The sequence below is a fragment of the Neltuma alba genome, unplaced genomic scaffold (assembly GCF_004799145.2).
Source record: "Neltuma alba isolate B1F8T4 unplaced genomic scaffold, ASM479914v2 tig00011239_pilon, whole genome shotgun sequence".
Taxonomy (NCBI): Eukaryota; Viridiplantae; Streptophyta; class Magnoliopsida; order Fabales; family Fabaceae; genus Neltuma; species Neltuma alba.
Window position 1 is genome coordinate 517,440 of NW_021635958.1, and position 19,236 is coordinate 536,675.

The 19,236-nt window shown below is 35.4% G+C and overlaps 2 protein-coding genes across 2 annotated transcripts; one reads left to right on the forward strand and one right to left on the reverse strand.

The window, feature by feature from the left end:
• Positions 1-502: 502 nt before the first annotated feature.
• Positions 503-6,457, reverse strand: LOC114762659 (ABC transporter G family member 28-like). Its single transcript, XM_028952192.1, is given in 15 exon segments — positions 503-659; positions 749-888; positions 977-1,266; positions 1,368-1,516; positions 1,626-2,117; positions 2,262-2,558; positions 2,808-3,703; positions 4,399-4,472; positions 4,801-4,835; positions 5,090-5,213; positions 5,216-5,235; positions 5,322-5,385; positions 5,588-5,857; positions 6,170-6,246; positions 6,327-6,457. Coding segments are annotated over 15 exon segments (3,216 nt in total).
• Positions 6,458-9,593: 3,136 nt separating this feature from the next.
• On the forward strand, positions 9,594-13,916 carry LOC114762699 (OTU domain-containing protein DDB_G0284757-like). Its single transcript, XM_028952240.1, has 9 exons — positions 9,594-10,033; positions 10,133-10,305; positions 10,836-10,909; positions 11,067-11,121; positions 11,379-11,453; positions 11,575-11,648; positions 11,734-11,782; positions 12,948-13,032; positions 13,746-13,916. Exons 1-9 carry the CDS (start codon positions 9,706-9,708, stop codon positions 13,805-13,807), a joined length of 975 nt encoding a protein of 324 aa, XP_028808073.1. The 5' UTR covers positions 9,594-9,705; the 3' UTR covers positions 13,808-13,916.
• Positions 13,917-19,236: the final 5,320 nt, after the last annotated feature.

Here is a 19,236-nt window from a genome sequence, read left to right on the forward strand (position 1 = left end):
CAAAGACAAGCGTGTTCCTTTTCCTATTCTTCTTGTGGTTTCTTTTAAGGGTGATTATTATAACGGCTCGTTAATTTATTGAAGTCATGTGATCCATTTTTGGTAGCTTCTCTGGAACCCAAAAGAGAGATTCCAATCGAAGTTATAATCTATTATTCAATGAATAAGCACTAAACCTTCAAAATGACCTGTTACATTATTGTGGATGTATTTACTTACACAAGAAGAGTGTTTGTGGCCAATACTAGAGAGAAGGGGGCGTATGTATGTTCAAGTCATTCCAATGCTACGTTAGAATGGGTGTCAGAGACTACACGGTCATTCTTCTGTACATAATTCACCTCCGCGACGATCCAAACCTTGTCACACTGCTCTATCGAGTAGTGGCCGAAGGCCCTGATCGAACTGCAGCACCAATTAAGAATCTTGGACTTTCTGTGTCTTGGTTTTTCTGTTTTTGTTTTATATAGTACAAAAAGAAAGAGGAACTGAAGAACTGAACTCATTTCTTCTGGAGAGTGATCATACAAAAGAATGCCACAATGCGACTAAGTACTCCCGTTACCACAAGAAAAATGAGACATTGATACCAGTTGTTGAGATCATAGCCACGGAGATTTAGTGCACCGCATCGGGTTATTAACCAAACCCCAGCATATCTAAACCAGATAGGCAAATTTAATATCAGTATAGAAGCCAGTATTTGAAGGTAAGCAACGAAAAGGAAGAAACTTTGGGGGTGTAAAACCTTTTAGCGTTTGATATCACAAATGCTTCAAGAGCCCACTTTGCGTAGCAAACGTCAGCTACCTTGCCCATAAATGAGCTCTCAGCTACACTATCACTGGTTGCTACAAGTGTCAAAACTACTGGAAGTAACACCGACCACTGCAAAACGTAGCAACGGCTTGTGACTGGAAGTTAGGCAAACCCACACCACTAAATGTGAAAAAAGATATAGAACAATAATGCTCACCAATTGGGCAGGACCAGGTTCAAGTGAGATCGCCAATATATAAGCTATGCCAGTGACACAGTACACCAAGCACAGCAAAACAAAGTAGTTATCTACGACAGAGGATCTAGGATTGTTGAAGAAATAGAACATTGAGAGATAGACCACCGGCTTTATGAGTGTATTAAAATGATCAACTGTATCCTTTGCAAGAAAGTAAGCCAGGCTACTCATGCCAGATGCACTCTCTCTCCAGTAGTGCAACTTATCCAGTGAAAATGTTCTCAAAGCCGCGATCTTGCAAAGGAGTGCTGAAAGTAAGAAACTGTTAGTAAAGAAGTATAGATGACAAAAATGGCAGGCAATCTCACCAATCCTGGGAGTAACAAGAAGAAATTAAGATGAAACTTACATACTGCTATGACAGTATATGTGTAACCAGTTGCTCCAAATGTTTCATCACTCACTTTGGCAAGTGTTCCTAAGCATATTCCAGCAAGTAACAAAATTAGAAAATCTACGGCCTGTGTTCTAGCCTCTCGTAGCCGCTGCTTACCAGACCTGCAGGGAACCCATCATATAGCAAAATTTAGCAAGGACGTCACTTGGGAGAAATTGCTCAGTTGTTTGGTAATGAGTCTCGCCACCGCTCATCTCTTTTGTACTTTACCTTCCAAGAAAGTATCTGTATTGTTGGAAGACTCCAGGGGTTACCCGATTAGATAAATCATTTGAAGTAAAGAAAGTATATCGAAAGAAGTCTTTCTGCTTCTCAACATTGACTTTTACATCCTGCCAAATTTCCCCAGCTAAAGACGGATCTTCGGCTTCTGCTGCTGGAGTAGCTGCCCCATGTGTGGAACTTTCACCACTTGTGCCTTCCATCCCTTCGACACCCTGAAGCAGGTCCAAAGGAACAGGATACCCATTATGAAGCATCCATCTAACAGGTAGTTGTTTATAGTTTACTGCTGTGCTTGAGCTTGGTTTTACTATCCCTTCTAAAATGTCTATGTAATAATCTGGAGGATTAACGCGATCAGGAACAACAATCCCCAAGCTGGAAAAATACTCTTCAACTTTCTTCACTGGTCCATGATACACTATAAGACCACCTTTAGCGAGTAGTATAAAATCATCAAACATCTTGAACAGTGTGTAACTGGAGGACACCCAAAATAGAATAGAAGGGAGTATTATCTTGGGTGATTTAGGAGAAAAACAAATGATCTCAAATATTCAACAGAAAAAATGGGAAATATGAACGTTTTGAATTCCAGCTGCTTATCATTATGTTTGAATTTACCTTGGTTGGTGAAGGACCATGCATATATTAACACCCTCTAGAGCCTCTCGCCTTAGTGCTCGAAGCAATAACTGAGAAGATGAACTATCTAAACCAGATGTTGGTTCATCTAGAATCAGGAGTGAAGGTTCCATAACCATTTCCAGCCCTACATTCACTCGTTTTCTTTGACCTCCAGAGATTCCACGCCTCTCCACCGTTCCAACCAGAGAATCTCGGATTGCTTGCAGACCTAATGACTCAATAACTCTCTCAACGACTAGAACCTTCTCTGCTTTTGGTAAATCAGCTGAAAGTCTACAATGGCAAGAAAACTCTACTAAGTGAGTTGACAATAGTCAGAAGCTAGAAAATTCATTAAATCTATGGAAGTAACAGGCATGAGAATACTAATAAAGCATACGGGCAAGTAGCAACCAAACAGCGAAAAACTTCTGCAAGAAGATATGAAAAGTCAACATTCTAATCTTTTTAACATAATCAATTCGTTTTTAAAGTAGATCCATCCAAGAGGCTGCGGTGATCAAGGAGTTCGAGGAGGAATACCTGCATCTGGCACTGAACCACAGATTCTCTTCTACTGTCAAATTGCCATGCACAATATCATCTTGTGGCACAAACCCAATGATCTTCTTGTATGACCGAATAGATTCAACCTTGCCATTTATAAGAACTAAGCCAGTTGTATGACATCCGGTTGCTTTTCCAGTTAAAGCAGAAAGAAATGTTGTTTTACCAGCCCCAGATGGGCCCATGACTGCTGAAACTCGACCAGGATGTAGTTCCCCAGTCACACATCTTAGAAGATGCTTGTTTTTCGCATTCAAAGTGAGAGTTAAGTCTTTGAAAGCAACCTGAATCGTAGGCCTCTTCCGGATCTCAATATCACTAGCCATTGAAATAACTCCAGAGAAGGTAAGGTTCTTATTTTGTTCCTGTAAAGCCTTTTCTTTTTCAATCTGACCATACGCATACTTAAAAATTTGGCTTTGCGTATGCAACTGCTTGCCTTTGGGTGCTTGCTTTTTGATATTTTTATCTCCTATCTCAACATTAAAGCCTTCCTGACTATCAGGGTCTTCCTCAATTTTCTGGATCATTTTTGTGAGGCTGTTTTTATCTTTTTTGTTTCCTTTCGATGATGTACCAGCACTTGCTGGTGGCGCAGGTGGCAAGGGAGTTTCTGACGCAGATTTAGAACCAAAAGCTTTCAGATCCCCCTTCATAGATTTTCTACGAGAAAACGTACGTGATAAAGAAGTTTGCAGTCCTACTGCATGCTTCTTAGCAATATCTTTCGCCGATTTCCATTTTTCACGTGCTTGTGTTTCTCTTACACTTGCAGCAGCCCTTTCTCTTGATTTTGCTATTCTTCTTTCTCGGGTTGCAAGAACTTGGTCAGAACAATTATATATGATGATAAGCAAGAAGCTCAACCCAGCCTACATTCACAACCGAATGGTCAATTCTACTATTGAGATGAGATATGCACAGTTTGGGGATGGGGGTTGCAATCTGATAGAAAGGAAAGAATTTCATCCTGGTATATTTTTGGAAGTTCTAGATGGTACACGTTAGTGTCGTCAATTTTTCAAGATTAAAATAATTTTGAGAAAGTATTACCAAATATTATCTCCGATTCTTAATATAAGACCTTATTTGGCTTTTATTTTAATCCTAAATATAAAACCTAATTCACTTTTTCTCTTATATTTATACATTTTTTAAAGATAGTTATTGTAATAATGGTAGTTCTAGCCAATATACTTGATCAGCAAGGATATTCTAGGAAAGACAACACTTATTTATTATAAATAACTAATTTAACTTATTTTCTTAATCTACTCAAACTAGTCAATTGACTCTTATATTTAATTTCATTCTGATAGTCCTATAACTAAAGTGGAGATTGACACTTTTGCAATAAATGTTCGTCCTTTCAGGTTAGGCAACACTGAGGGTTTCTGAGATTTGTATGAATCCGCAGCGTCTATGTACATAAAAAGCCCCATAACGATTCAATAAGGATAACTAAAAATTTATAATAAAGTATAAAGTTATTGACAATATCTATAACAATTCCGGAACTGGCATTAGCTATGCTTCACATTATATGAAAAGGTTTAAGATCACTCACAAAAACCATGACACCATATGCAGTTATATTTTGATTAGCCGATTGAGGCTTACAACTCGCCAATTTGAAACAACCTGTGAAATAAAGAGAGAGGTCCAGTTAAACTGACATCTGGCACTATGTAGATTCGCCTTCAATCTAAAGGGAAAAGTTCATTCCATTTCTCAAACGGTAACTTGTCCTATAAATACTAGACATAGAAGTATGTCAAGGAAGTATCAGGTAATTAAGGGGGAAAAGGGAAATGCTTCTTCCCCGCCTACACGGGTTTTGTTTCGAAATCGCCAACACAAGAAATATGCATTCTATATAGTCACATTATTTAGTTTTCATCATTAGAGGATACGAAAATGGGTGTAGAGGACTGATAATGAGTCTGATCTGAGGATTGGTGAAACTTACTTTCTTCATCGGTTGAGCCCGTCCTGCAATAATGTCTGCAATGTATATACCAAAGTAACTTTAAAAAAGAATTCAGACAGAAAAATATGGCGATTTTACCAACAAAAAAAGAATGAAGGAAAAATATGGCTATTATAACATTAGAACAGAGAGGAAGAGAGCAGGAAGATTATAAACATGGTGCCAAGTTGTTCAGGATCAATTTGAAATCATGTGACCCATTAGAAAATAAAGAAGCAACTTGCAAATAGAAAACACAGTTTTGAAGTTCAGTTATAGTTCTCAATACCCCTGCGTGCAAGGATTTTTTTGGATGGAGGACGGACAGTAAGATCCGGCGGAACAAAAAACATCCCAACTGGTTGAAATGTCTGCCCAAACATCTGCTCCCCCACAACTGTGGTTTTTCTTTCAGCAGGTAGCTGATAATGATAACTGCACATTGATTCTGCTGATAAATATTAATGTATGCTATGAAAAAGAAATGTGGAAAACTAAAAGTGCAAAATGTGTGGACTTACGGTTCACATATTCCAGTAGCTTGATTGAGCTGCCCACGTGGACAGTAAGCACCTAAAGGGCAAGCTTCAATAGGAACAAAATATCAACAAATAAGTCAATTAGAAACTTTTTTCTGTGGCAAGAACAGAACAATAGAAACATCTTGCCTAAGTGATTTAGCCAATAGCGCAGAGTGCAGGATAAAACATCACCATAAGAGCAAATAAGAAATGAAAATAGCTCACTCTCTCTTTACTCATTCAAGGGCCTTTGCATGAATACTTACGTATCATGCAAGTAATGCCGCGAGGGCAAAAGAAACCCGGACAACAAGGCTGACAATCAGTGGACCTGACAGGGATGTCCTTAGTATTATTAAGTTGAACTTTCTCAGCAGCACTACAGCCCCATCCAGGTTCGCACCCATTAAGCCAAACGCTCAAGTTACAGTTCTTGTTGGGCTGCAAGTTGTTAGACTGGCCCTTCGACTTTATGTCAAAACCACTGGCATATAGTTTGATTTCTGCTGCTGTGCATATGCGCTGTGAAATATCTCCTGTAAAGTCGTCAAATTCAGCACCAAATGCTCAGAAAGTGATGCTGCTGAAATTGAAACAATGCTAATTTGAAGAATAGAACAATCTTCAGGCAAGGCAAATGCCATGCCAAAAGCCTAACTTTTGGTGAATTTGATTTATATATGAATAACAGAATGGGGAAAAAAATACGATGCAGTGATTGGTGATAAATGTAATGGTGACTGAGGCATATCCCTCCAAGTATATCTTTGAGGGAACTGAAAAAGCTGCCTCAATCGGCAATTTAACAGGGGAAATGTGACAAGAGATTGACGAAAGGAATTCTATACCTTTTAGAGACTGGGAACATGAGGTCAAAAATGTCAGATCGTTTGTGAAATTAAATGCCCCGTCCCAATCAGCATCTCTAGAGGAAAAACATGGGAGCCCATCAGAGCAATGAAAGCGACGGAAGTATAGGAAAAAGATGGGGGGAAAATTGCTCACACATCAACTATGCAAAAACCCAAATTCTTTTTTATTTCGTCCTTGAAAACGCCCGTGAAACTAGACATGCTTCCGTAAACGGCCTGGGCTACGAGCTGAACTGCAGCTTGGCTTTTATTGTGTTCTGACATGAAACTTGTTCCGAATAGCAGCTTAATGCAACAATGAAAGCCAAAGCAACCCTCCTGATTACGTTGTTCATTTTTTTTTTATTTTTTTTTTATTTGGGATTAGCTTAGGTTTCAGCTCCACAAACATAAATTTCTTCTAAGTATGAATATCAGCAGCTAAGGCGCAATTTCAACGTAGGGTAAATTCATGGTGAATGTGAAGCAGAGATTCAAAACTACAGGGCCCGGTAAAGGGAAAAAAGAGGTGCAATTCTATGATTTTGTTTTGGAACCAGAGACGTTGAGAGAGATAGAGAGAGAAAGAGAATTGAGCGTGAAGAGATGGTTCGTTTTTTCGGAGCAAGAAATGGCGGGGAGGAAGATCTGGCGAAGTGTGAGGAAACAGGACGACAACGCAGAATTTGCTTGTTTGCTTATTTATACTTTCGTTGACTAAAGTAAACTTCTATATTTATATGTGTGATTTAATGTTAATCTTATATTACCATGTCCACATCAATCAACACATTAGATTTCTAATCAAGAAAAATATCTATAGATTTTAACGTAAAAAATAAATATAAATATTAGTTTCATTTAATATTAATAAATATAAAAACATTTATTATCATATAACTCAACTTGTAAATATGAAAACTTGATTTATAAAGTATTTAATTTACATATAGTTTTACACAATATAAACCATATTCTTTTTTACAATTCAAAGTATTCTCAAATCATTTTAGATTTGATATTGATTTTTATTAGGTCGGAAGTATTAAAGTTAACAAGTGTACTTTCAAAATATAAACTTATATTCTTTTCTTACGAGACATCTTACTTTCTCTAACAACTTGTTAATAACACAAACTATATTAGTTATGTTAAAAAGTTTGATACGTACCTTCCTGAATTAGTCTCTGGCCTAAAAAAAAATGTCTATAATCTTTTTTTTTTTTTGAAAAAATGCTTTCCAATGATATTAGAGAGTTAACTTGATTTGTGCGTTTTTGCCGAATCACTTCTTATACAAATAACCAAACCAGATGCTAAATGGGGGAAACGTGCTTAATTTTCAACCCAAAAACCACATATGACCAGACAGAAAAATCAAGGGGCATTGGGACCACTTGACATTTTCAGTTTTGGCGCCACTTCAGATGACCGCGTTTCCCAGATGCAGCAAAATGACACGGCATTTTCTGAAGATTCGCTCGAAATTCAGACAAACAAATACCAAAAATAAAATAAAATAATAAATCACGCCCCCCCCTCTCTCTCTCTCTCTGCGTCTCTCTCTCTCTCACAGCATCAGTCACAGTCTCCTCCACTTCAAAGATTCGCGTCTGAAACACTGAACAAAACCTCGTGATGTCTGTCACTTTGCCGTTTCAGCCTTTTTCTGAACCTGAAGGCTGAAGCCCCCTTTTTACAAAGATTCTCTCGTTTCCCCCCCCATTTTCCTCGTCCTCTCATTGGCGTCGTTTCCCGTTTCAATAATTTGCACTATACACTACTCTATTAAATAAATGTCATACTTTTTTATTTGAATTTGTTTGGTTCAGTTATTGATCAATTATTCGGATTCGGACCTCCTTGGTTGTTTTGTTTGGATCATCTTCATCTTCGAATAGATTTACCCTGACATGAATCGTTGTCGGTTTGATCTAAAGGTGAATATCACAATGCGTCGTGCTGGTCACTTCTTTATTCTTCATTCATCTTGATTTCGATTGACTGGATCATCTTCATTTCTTATTATTCATTCATGTCGTTTCCTACTTGAAGTTCGATCAGATTGAATGCTGATGTCTCATGCGTTTTGTGGATGTTGAGAAAGTAAACTCGAGAGGTTATGAATCGGACATTGCAAGAATATGCCTTTAAATCTTTTAATTATTCCTTCTGTTTCTCGCATGCTTCTCTTTTGCTCTATTTGTGGAACTAATTTAATGAATGCTGTGTATGCTTCAAAATTCTTTGACTTTCCGCTTCCATTTCTTATGTAGTTTTGTTTTCTTCCTCACTTTTCCCCCCATCTCTTTGTACATTGGAAGTAACTCAGCGAATTTTCGTGGAACTTATTTTAGACCGTATTGCGTTAGTATGCCCTGAAATCCGTCGCATTTAGTGGATTTATCTTGTAATCAGTCTCGTGGCTTCATGAATTACTTAGCTTATTTTGCCTCCACTGAATAGCTGCTTGAGTGTTCAGTACAATAGACGCGATCACCAGTATATTGTGATAGTTGGGGAAACTTTCTTTTGGATTGTTTTGAACTTCACAATCTACAAGTTGCTTTGCGTGCCTAAAATATTTTAATACTGGTGTATTAAGCATACACATATTTTCATGCATGCCGGTATATACGAGCTCCCAAGGGGCAAAGCCAGCTTTCAGATGTTAGTCGGTGACTCTGCATTAAGAATTCAATCTATAAGCTGATAAATTCTTGACGTGGTCAATACCAAAAATTCTCTAGCTGGTTGTCTCATAGGTCATTGCACTTAACCAGCTGCCAATCTATTTCTATATTTATAATTTTAAACTGACTCCGATATAATTAGATTGGACTGCTGTAAATTCTATGGGATGCTACATGTGTGACTTGAAAACTGCGCACTTAGAATGCATAAGATCAAAGTTGGATTCTAATAGCAACTTGGTGTGAGACTCGAGCTAAAAAACAAAATCAAAGCCAGATGTCTTTATAATTTTCACCGTGGTGTCGCAGTGATCAATGATGCAATCATAAATCCTGATTTCCAGTTTGAAAACCCAATTAATACATTGAAACTAGTAGTAGCTAATAAAGAAGCAAAAGTCGTTTTTTTCTCAACTTGAAAATTATCTTTTGCTGTGTGTTATATAAAAATAGTATGAGTATAAACTTCTGTTGGAATTTAGAATTTAAATTAAGGTTTGAGTATTTCTGATTTGGAAACAAGACATTCATCAGAGAAGCTGGTACAAGTTGATTTCATTTATTCTTTTTCAAAACACTACAAATGAATAGTGACATTTGCATTAAGCTCTATTATTCTTGGCATATGGGTAAGTTGTTTTTCATGCTCTTTATAGTAAATCCTCTGGTAATTGGTACGTGAAATAATTTATGCTTGATTGTTGTTTTGCAGGATTGACAGCTGTATAAAAATGGCTGCATAAAGCTAATTTCTCTCCTGAGATAAAATTATTATAACATCCATCATCCATAATTGTTTTGAAATTGACCATGGCTAGTTGGAGAAGATGAGCTGTTGAGATGATTTCCTATGAGCAAGATCCAGATGTTGTACGATGGGGCCTGCAGCTATTTGATGCTAGTCCATATAGTAATTGCAGATATTGTGGTGATGTTACTCAAGATAATGCAGATTGTTATCACGGGCATTATTTTAGGGAAGAGGAATATAATAATGATTTTACCAACACAGAAAATGATGAAGTAATGGCGCATGCTCTTCAGCAACAATTCTCACAACTTGCAGTGACTGAAGCCTCTGAATCTTCATATGATTGGTCAGAAAATATGCCATCATCAAGTTCACTGCAGGAGTGGCCTAGTCATCCAATTGGTAGCTATTTTCCTGGTATGTTTTATACCTAAGAATGTCCATATGATTTCCTCTTAAGCTGCTAGGTCTTCTACGCTACTAATTTGCTCTGTTTATTTTATTTAAAATTTATAGAACAGCAAAATGATCAGGAAGAAGCAGATGATGTGGAACCTTCTAGTTCATATTCTAGCTCTGAGAAGAACTCATATTGTGGAGATCAATGGTTTTATTCATTGGAGCAGATTGATGAATATGCTCTTGATGGAAAAGTGGGAAAAAGACTGAATCAAATGGTTCCAATTCCGGTGAGTTACTCTTCTCAAGTGCAATTGCTATGTTTTTGAAACGTTTTCTATTCTTCGTTTTTGCCTGGTGATAATGAACTTACAAAGGGGGTAAGCCTTGGAGCAATAGTAAGGTTGCTGCCATGTGACTTAGAGGTCATGGGTTCAATCTTGGAAACAGCCTCTCTGCTTCCAAGAGTAAGGCCGCGTAGATTTCTCCCTCCCTAAAACCCAGCTGGTGGGAGCCTTGTGAATAGGGCTGCCTCTTATAATTAACTTATGACAGCTTTATTTCCTCTTACTAATACCTTAATCAATTGGCTTTCCCTGACACTGGATGACAAAAGAAATTTTTTATGTCTTAAATTCTGAAATTACTGATGTTTATGCTCTAAGGTTTATAGCTGCGTTATTTTTTTCCCCCCTCAACCAGCATCATGGTGGTGGTTGTCTAACGGTTTCTAGCTACTGTTATATGTCTAATAATTTCTTAATAATATATCTTCTACGTTATCTCTAACAATCTATTATGTATATTATCCTTGACACAGCATGTCCCTAGAATCAATGGAGAAATACCTTCTATCGACGCAGCAACCTTAGATCATCAAAGGCTATTGCACAGGTAATGCTCATTAGTAACATGTTATTTTTTTTCCTTCTACCTTTTTTAATTATTTCTTTTGCTATGGGGGAATTTTTATTCATAGTTATTTATTGGATGCTTACAATTAACTTATGCTTCACATGCATAAGGCCTTCTATTTAATTTTTGTTCACAGGCTGCAACTATATGAGTTGGTTGAGTCCAAAGTTGAAGGAGATGGAAACTGTCAGGTTTTTTCTTTTCTGTCTAAGTATGCCTGTCAAAAGTCATAAAATTTTCAAAGATTACATGGCCAAGTCATTACATGATAAATGAGCTAACAGTTGTCTTCTATATGCTCTTAGTGTGACCATGGGATTGACCAGGGTACTAAAAGTTGGCCATATCAATATATTAATGCAATTACATATATGACATCCTGTTTAAAGAGCTAATCTTTGTCTTACATTTTGCAAGTAGATTCTTATTAAATTTGTAATGTTTACAGTTTCGTGCACTATCAGATCAAATCTATCGAACGCCTGAGCACCATAAATTTGTGAGAGAACAAGTAGTTAATCAGGTTGTCTGGCTATCTTCTGCCAATTCGTTGATAATAGGGTTGATTAGTTTTAAGCAATACATGGTTGTGTTGAATTTTCTCCTTGTTGGTGATTTATGATTGGTACGTTTTTGCAAATCAGCTGAAGTTGTATCCAGATATATACGAGGGATATGTTCCAATGGCTTATGCAGACTATTTGGAGAAAATGACCAAGTATCCTTCTCTTATTTCCAACTTAGTTCAACTAGTTTATGCTTAAAGTAGTTACTTATTCCAGCTGTATTGTTGATGGGATCAGGAATGGTGAGTGGGGGGACCACGTGACCTTGCAGGCTGCCGCAGATTCCGTATGCTTCAACAACTAAACTATATATCACTTGTGCTTTTAAGTATATCATTTTCGTATATTCTTTTGCATAATCTATTTGTTCTTTCTACTAAATTGGATGACCAAAAAGGAGCCGCATTTGTGCTTAACAAATGTCGTACACTCAATAAACATGACACGAGCTTTTGACACTTAGAAATTACATTTGAACTCTTAAAATTGTCAATGGTATCTAAGTTATTAGGAATTAGTAGTAGATTTCATATCTAAGATCCATGGATTAAGGTTAGGTGGCTGCTTTTATTTAGACCTTTCGTACTCTGTTCTATCTATCAAATAAAGCTAACAAAGGCGCACTTCATTTCTGTATTCTTCACATATATATTGTAGTTTATGGTCATAACTGTTGTGTGGCAGAGTACCATGGCCTATGTACAGTAGATGGAATAAACAAGAGTGGCGGTATCAGCAGTGAATTAGTATTAGAACAGCAGTTATTTTAGCATAATTTCCTTTATCTGTTATCATGTGATTAACAAATGTGTTCTGTGTGACATCAATTATCTGTGGGTTAGTTTCTGGTGTATTATGCGTTGCCAATTTTCTATGGGGAATTCGCTGTCAATTTCATAGGAGTCACTTACTGGTTACTATGATGTCCTTCTGATAAATATTTGTAATTGACTGGTGGCGATATGTATGAAGTATTCTCTAGTCAAATATCTTGGAGATTCTCACTTTGGCTTTATTAGACAATGAACTTTAGATTCTGGTTCATAATCTGAGAGAGAAACCTTTCCCTTCCATTTATTCCCATCTCATTCTCCATTTCTTCCCAAGTTCCCCACAAGTTTCCCAGAAACTGTCGCTGTGCTGGTGCCACTATGTGATATGAGGAAATTGCGGTTTATGGGAGTAAAAGTGGGTAGGAAACACTTGGATTGGGAATAGACACTCTTTTTTTTTTTTGGTTCTACCTGAATTTTTATTTTACAATTAGAGCCCACTGCTTGCCAGTTACATACAGGAGTCTTGTGTGGGTCGATCTCATGTAATGTTTGAACCGAGACCAAAAGGTTTTACCTTGTTTACAAATGTGCTAGGATAATCTTATTCACATGGTAGTTAATGAATTCCCTTAGATGCATATTTTTCTATCTAAATTCTTCTATTATGTATTTCAGTATGGAGTTAAAATATTTGTCATCACATCTTTCAAGGATACCTGCTACATTGAGATTCTTCCAAATTTTGAAAGGTCAAAACGAGGTATTGTCATGCTGCTTTGACAATGTCATGATGTTACAATGCATGCTTCTCTGCTAACATTGTAAATTAGATAGAGACCATTTCCCGAAAACTCAGAATACATCAAAACCTTAAAAATGTAACCATGTTAGAATCAATATCGGGTAATTTATAAAATCTATTTCAAGTGACACTATTCATAATATCGGTATAATTTATCAAATCTATTTCAAGTGACACTATCCATAAGCAATGCACAATGTGACTCATTTCATAGATTCTAGGCTATGTTTAGAAAAATGCATCGTTTTAATCAATACATCAATGTAAAATATATTAAGCTTCCCTATAAACAAGTTAGCAGCAGTGCAATTCTATTCTCAGGCTTCACATTTCTCACAATGCATGGAAAAACGCAGCATAATGTATTGCTATCACATTGTAATACAACGTATTTAGTTACTATACTGAGTTTATGCCTTCAGCTATGAAGGCCAATTATATTTCACTACTGTTTTCCTGTTAGAATGAAGTCAGCTGCCTCGTTCATGCATAGTAACGGAGAGAGATGAAAAAAGAAGCAAACCAAAAAGCCAAAGAGCCCTTCAACCCTTTTTCTTCTGCTTTTTTGTTGGGCAAATTTCCATATTTGTGTTCGTAATTAACCTGCAGATAGAAAAGGAAACTAATTTATTGTTAGTTTTAATTGTTATTATTTTATTTTTATTGTGCAGTAATATGTTTGAGCTTCTGGGCAGAAGTACACTACAACTCGATATATCCTGAAGGAGGTTAAGATGCATGCATATCAGCACTGGCATGCGTGTTTCATTTACATTAAGAATGTTAAAGCTGTTGGTGTGACTTGTTAATATTAAAGCCAAAGATGCTACTTTCACCATTTAGAATATGCATTTTCCCGGTACACCCGGCCATGATAGCTCTCCATGATCACAAGTAGAGTGGGGAAAACAGCTAACGCTGTGATTCTTATTAAATTGTTTAGTAATAAATTTAAGAACAAGTAACCTTAGCCTGATGGCTATCATCCACAGTGGAAGCGATTTCTCTGGTGCAGGAGTATTGACATTTGAGGTTTTCAACCTCAAGTGTGGGACTCCGTAGTTCGGTGGAATACTGGAATGTTACAATGTCAATTGCCAAGGCATATGATTTATGGGATTTTATGGGCTTTTCAACCTCAAGTTGGTTGGTTAGTGTCGGACTTCTCAGACAGTGGAGGGTGGAGATAAAGACAACAATCTTAGTGACGCACGATGCGTTGTTTTGGTATATATTATTGTATCAGTGGGTCACATTGACTAATAACTAGTTTTTCCGTTGAGCTAATTCTCGTTGCAAAGAGGTGTGGTTGGACTGAATTGTGATGATTCAAGAAGTGAAAGCTCAAAATTACATGACGGCGATATTTTGGCAGCTCACAAGTATGGTAAATAAAGCAGAGGGGTAATAGTCATAGACAATTGCTGTGTATGATTAAAAGGTAGATTGGAGGACCTATGCTCATTTCAATCTCCCAAAAATAAGAGCATCCGCATGTTGGAGAACAGGCACAGAACACCAATTCAGATTCCTTTCTGGGTTTTTATTTTTCAATTATCGCTCGTTAACTGCAAAATTTATGACATGTAAGCCCAGAATGTCGATGGGGAATTGGGAACGGGAATCGAAATTGTTTCTCTAGAAATCAGTTGAGGACATACCTCACTGTCACTGTTGTGAAAGGATATATGGGGTACATAAGCTCAGCTATATATAAGTCTTTATCCCTTGTAGATAACGATCATCTTAGTTTTCATATCGAGAGTCAGACAACAATTTTTAAAGGAAAGTCCGTTGATATTAATTTAAATAGGGAGGGATTTTACTTGGTGAAAGAAACACGTGTACTGATGAGGAATGACATACGTGTCCAATCTCAGCTTCATTGTCTTGAGAGGCCCACTGCATCCGCATCATTAATATGGTTATGCCCGTCGGACGCTCCCATATGGAACATTAAATAACGCATTCATTGATTCTAGAAATTATGTTACCCTCGACTTTTCAGAATTTAAATTTAAATTCATCACTAAATTAAGTCACTAGCATTTGTTAGAAGTACTATATCACATAGTTTTTCATAAGATACAAATAGCCGAATTACATACGTTAAAAAAGACATCCTATATGTTCTCATAATGTACGTCACGCTTCCGTCAGGGTCCATAAATGCATATCTCCCGAATTTCAAATCGTCTGTTTTATTGTGACCTTTTTGCATATTATATTTTTTCTTCATACTATTATACTTTACTTTAATTGTTAATATTCTATAATTAACGATTGAGTTTTCCATTTATAAGTATATTCTACGTCCCGCAAGTAGAAGATTGTGAGGAAAAAGTTGCCCAAAAGAAGAAGATTGTAACGGGAAAAAAAAGAGAGAGGGAATAAAAGAATAAGAACTTTTAAGAACTTTATAAATGTCTGGGGAAAATAGAAACGCGTCATGTTAATAAATTAAAGAAGTATAGTGGGGCGGGGAAAGGAAAGACGAATGCTACGTTTGAATTTTATGAGTTATGGGTCGAAAAAGTGTACATAAATGTAGGATCAGATTAATATATATATATATATATATATAGGGTAAAAAAAATTAAACTCCATAGCAATTAGTAGTTTTTGTTGTTTCTTTTTTCCTTTTTCATTAAGAAAACTCAAACTTGGAGTCTCTTTATATTTCAAAACACTTTTATGAATCTCGTAATATATACCACTATTTGGAAAATGCGAACAAGAATCATATTCATTTTCTCCTGTGTTTGCACTTAAAAAAAACAAAAAAAGCAAGCATTAATTCCCATGGCACAATGAGACGGTAATAATATTATAAATTAACGGGCCAATATGGAACGCAGAAACATAACAGGAAAGGCCAAGGTTTTAGGAAATAAATTATAATATTACAAGTCAACGGGCAGTATGGAAATGGAGAACCACATACGATTAAATTTTATTTTGAGAAAATGTTTCTCAGCTTAAAACTTTAATTGGACACAAAGTCTGGGTCCCCCAAAATATTATCAGCTGATCAAGTGACAATGAAATAAATTACTATCTCCCGTCCTAATTATAAAACTTTTATAAATTAGAAATGAGATATTATAATTAAAATAATAAATAATATAAAATAATTAATCCAGGTTTTTCCTTTGCATTAGTTATTCTTTTAAGTAGTTTCAAGAAATGGACCAGAATCTTTCACCAGTAATTGTCTTTTCTTTTTTGACCGAAAAGTAATTGTCTTTTCACAAACTGCTGCTTAGACTGTCGGTAATGTAATGGAGCTGGTTATATATTTTAAAAATATAACCTCCAATAACCCTAATTATACTGCGGAAACAAGCATGCATTAGCAAATGTTTTTACACATAACTAATCAAACCAATTTTTACAGTATCTATAAATTTGTTATCTATCTACTGCATTTAAAATCTTAGAAAATACGTTAATTTTACACCAAATGATGTTACGTTACCTCCGATCTTTAATATAAGAGTTATTTTGACTTTTAATTTGATTTTAAATATAAGATTCTAATCTATTTTATTTTTCATATTTTTATTTTTTAAAATAGTCTTATAGTACTTGCACATGTTTAAAATTTCATCAAATGGTAGTTCTAACTAATATATATGATTAGCAACAGTATTCTAGGAAAGACAACACTTATTTATTATAAATAACTAACTTAACTATTTGTTTAATCTTCTCAAATTAGTCAGCTAGATATTATACTACGGACCGGATGTAGGTAGTATTTCAAAAACAATGAGAATACATTATTTTAAATATTTTAATGGCCATTTAATTTAAAAAGAATTATCTTTCTCTGTTTATATTATGTAACGTTGAAAAATTACAGGAGTTAAGTTTGAGAGGTAAAAATTGAACGGCGCAAATGAGGAACAATTTGGGGTCCATGTATATTAGGGGAAGCGCAGAATTTTGAAACGTGGGGTCTGAGTTCCCAAAACAGATTCGTCCATCCAGGGGACAATCTGGCTGGCGAGTTAATGCAAAAGAAAGATAAATGTATGATAATGTCAAAGTTGGATATGGTCGCTCCATCCGGGGCCACTGCTTATTTATTTATAAGCTCAACAATATTCTTCATTTGCGTAAAGAAAGTGGCTTGCTTTCCTTAGCTGCCTCCCGTCCTTTTGAATGGGTATTGCATTGTCAACCAATGATGCCGCACCGCCAAATACTGTGCCTTTTTCATTTTTGCCATCACCTACTCCTTTGCTTTTACTCCCCGCTATTCTTATTGATCTTGTTTGTTGTCTATAAATGAGATTTTATAATTAAGATCAAAGATAGTACAATACACTTTCTAGAAATTTTTTCTATCATTTTTATAAGGCATTGTGGTGGTTTTAATAAGCATTAAATGTTTTTTTTATGTATGTTCATATTTAATAAGGATAGTGAGAGGATAAAAATTAATATGATATTAAAATTTAATATAGTTATTTTATTAAACATTATTTGAATTTTATGATAAATTTAATATTTTTGAATATTTTAATCGATATATGAAAATTAATTAGCAGTCTCTTATAATAAGAACTTGAGATTTAGATCTAATCATAATTATGAGATTTTAATTCACTTTATATTTCATATTTTTTATTTTTTAAAACTAATCTATCTAAGCTATGAACTGAAATATAGTTTAACGTTAATTAGGTTATATTTATTTATAATTAACTAATTTATTTCACATATTTAATATATTTAAATTAATTGAGTAGCTATTATATTAAATGCTGCCATCACCTTGCGCTCTTTTCCTCCCTCCTTTATTTGCTTATATAATAATCACAAACAGGGGGCTGCTTTACTTGCGATACCCCAAGGGGCGATGCTTCAAATGAGGCAATAACACCTAACTGAACGTGCGCCTCTCAAACCCATTGCAGGGGTTTTGATTTGACCTTCACAAAAATATCTGCTTTTATAAACTTCCACTGGACAATATTTTATCCTTACTTTATCCATACTTTTGCGATCAGTACATGTACGTGTATGTCTCAATTAATTAATTATTTGCAATTGATTGAATTATTTGCTTATGAATCATGATTATTTAATTTAAATGATTACTTGTACTATAACCAAAGTTCGGCATGTTCATTGAAACTCGTATGCATATTTAGCTGGTGAAGTAATATTATCCACTAACAATATCAGAAAATATTCACACAAATTTATATAGTAAAAGATTGATACAGCCATAAATTACTAGTTTTATTTTCTGGACACATTATGGTCAAATGTGATCAATTGAATCATCTCTTTATAAACTGGGATGGGAATTGAATGACAACTGAGTGTTGGACAAGTTGGTCCAAAACGAGATTCAATCTTTAATCGATCTTATATATCATGATCTAAATTTGCTAAATGTATATACAATTTAATTAACATTCTTGGTCTGAATATACGATGTTTTTTTACTCAAAAATGTGTTAATAAAAATCAGTATAAAATTTTTAAGGAAACAACAGTTTTTCCAACCAATACATGTAAACCATGTATCATCATATTTAAAAGAGAAAATCAAAGTTCTGAAACAAAACAGCCCAAATACTTTTCACCGAAACCATAGCTTTGAGGTCAGCTAGCGAAACGCTCGCTTTTTCCTACAGTTTATTTTTCCCAGAAAATTATGGGTTTTGGTATATATAAGCTAGGCAGGCAACTTTCAATAATCATTTTCTCAACGAAATCGTTTATATTAAAAAATTAATTTTTTCATAAAAATCCACATTTTAAATTACTTTTTTTAAAATCTGTTTTATTGGAAAGCCAGTCCAAACGCAATCGGGTGGCGATGACTTTGAATTTGTGCGTTTTGATAGAAGAAAGGTGAGAAATTTGACAGATATGTGAAGTGCACATCACCGGGCCCTGGGTTTCAATTACAACAAAATCACGCCATCCATGTTCACAAGTTAGGTCAAGGTCAACGAAAATGAAGTCTTTCCAATCTTTTTCTAAACCATACTTGACAGTTACACGCATTTGTTTATATATTGTTCCCCTTCCTTGGTGAGGATAAGGAGTAGGTTATGTTCCCCAAGATTTAAATGCCATTATTATAACAATATTACCCATTGTCAAAATATTCGGTAATTAAAAAATAATCATCAAAAT

Coding starts and splice junctions, on each gene's coding strand:
- LOC114762699 (XM_028952240.1), top strand. CDS start 9,706: ATGATTTCCTATGAGCAAGATCCAGATGTTGTACGATGGGGCCTGCAG. Junction 10,034..10,132: donor AATTGGTAGCTATTTTCCTG/GTATGTTTTATA, acceptor TAAAATTTATAG/AACAGCAAAATGATCAGGAA. Junction 10,910..11,066: donor CATCAAAGGCTATTGCACAG/GTAATGCTCATT, acceptor TTTTGTTCACAG/GCTGCAACTATATGAGTTGG.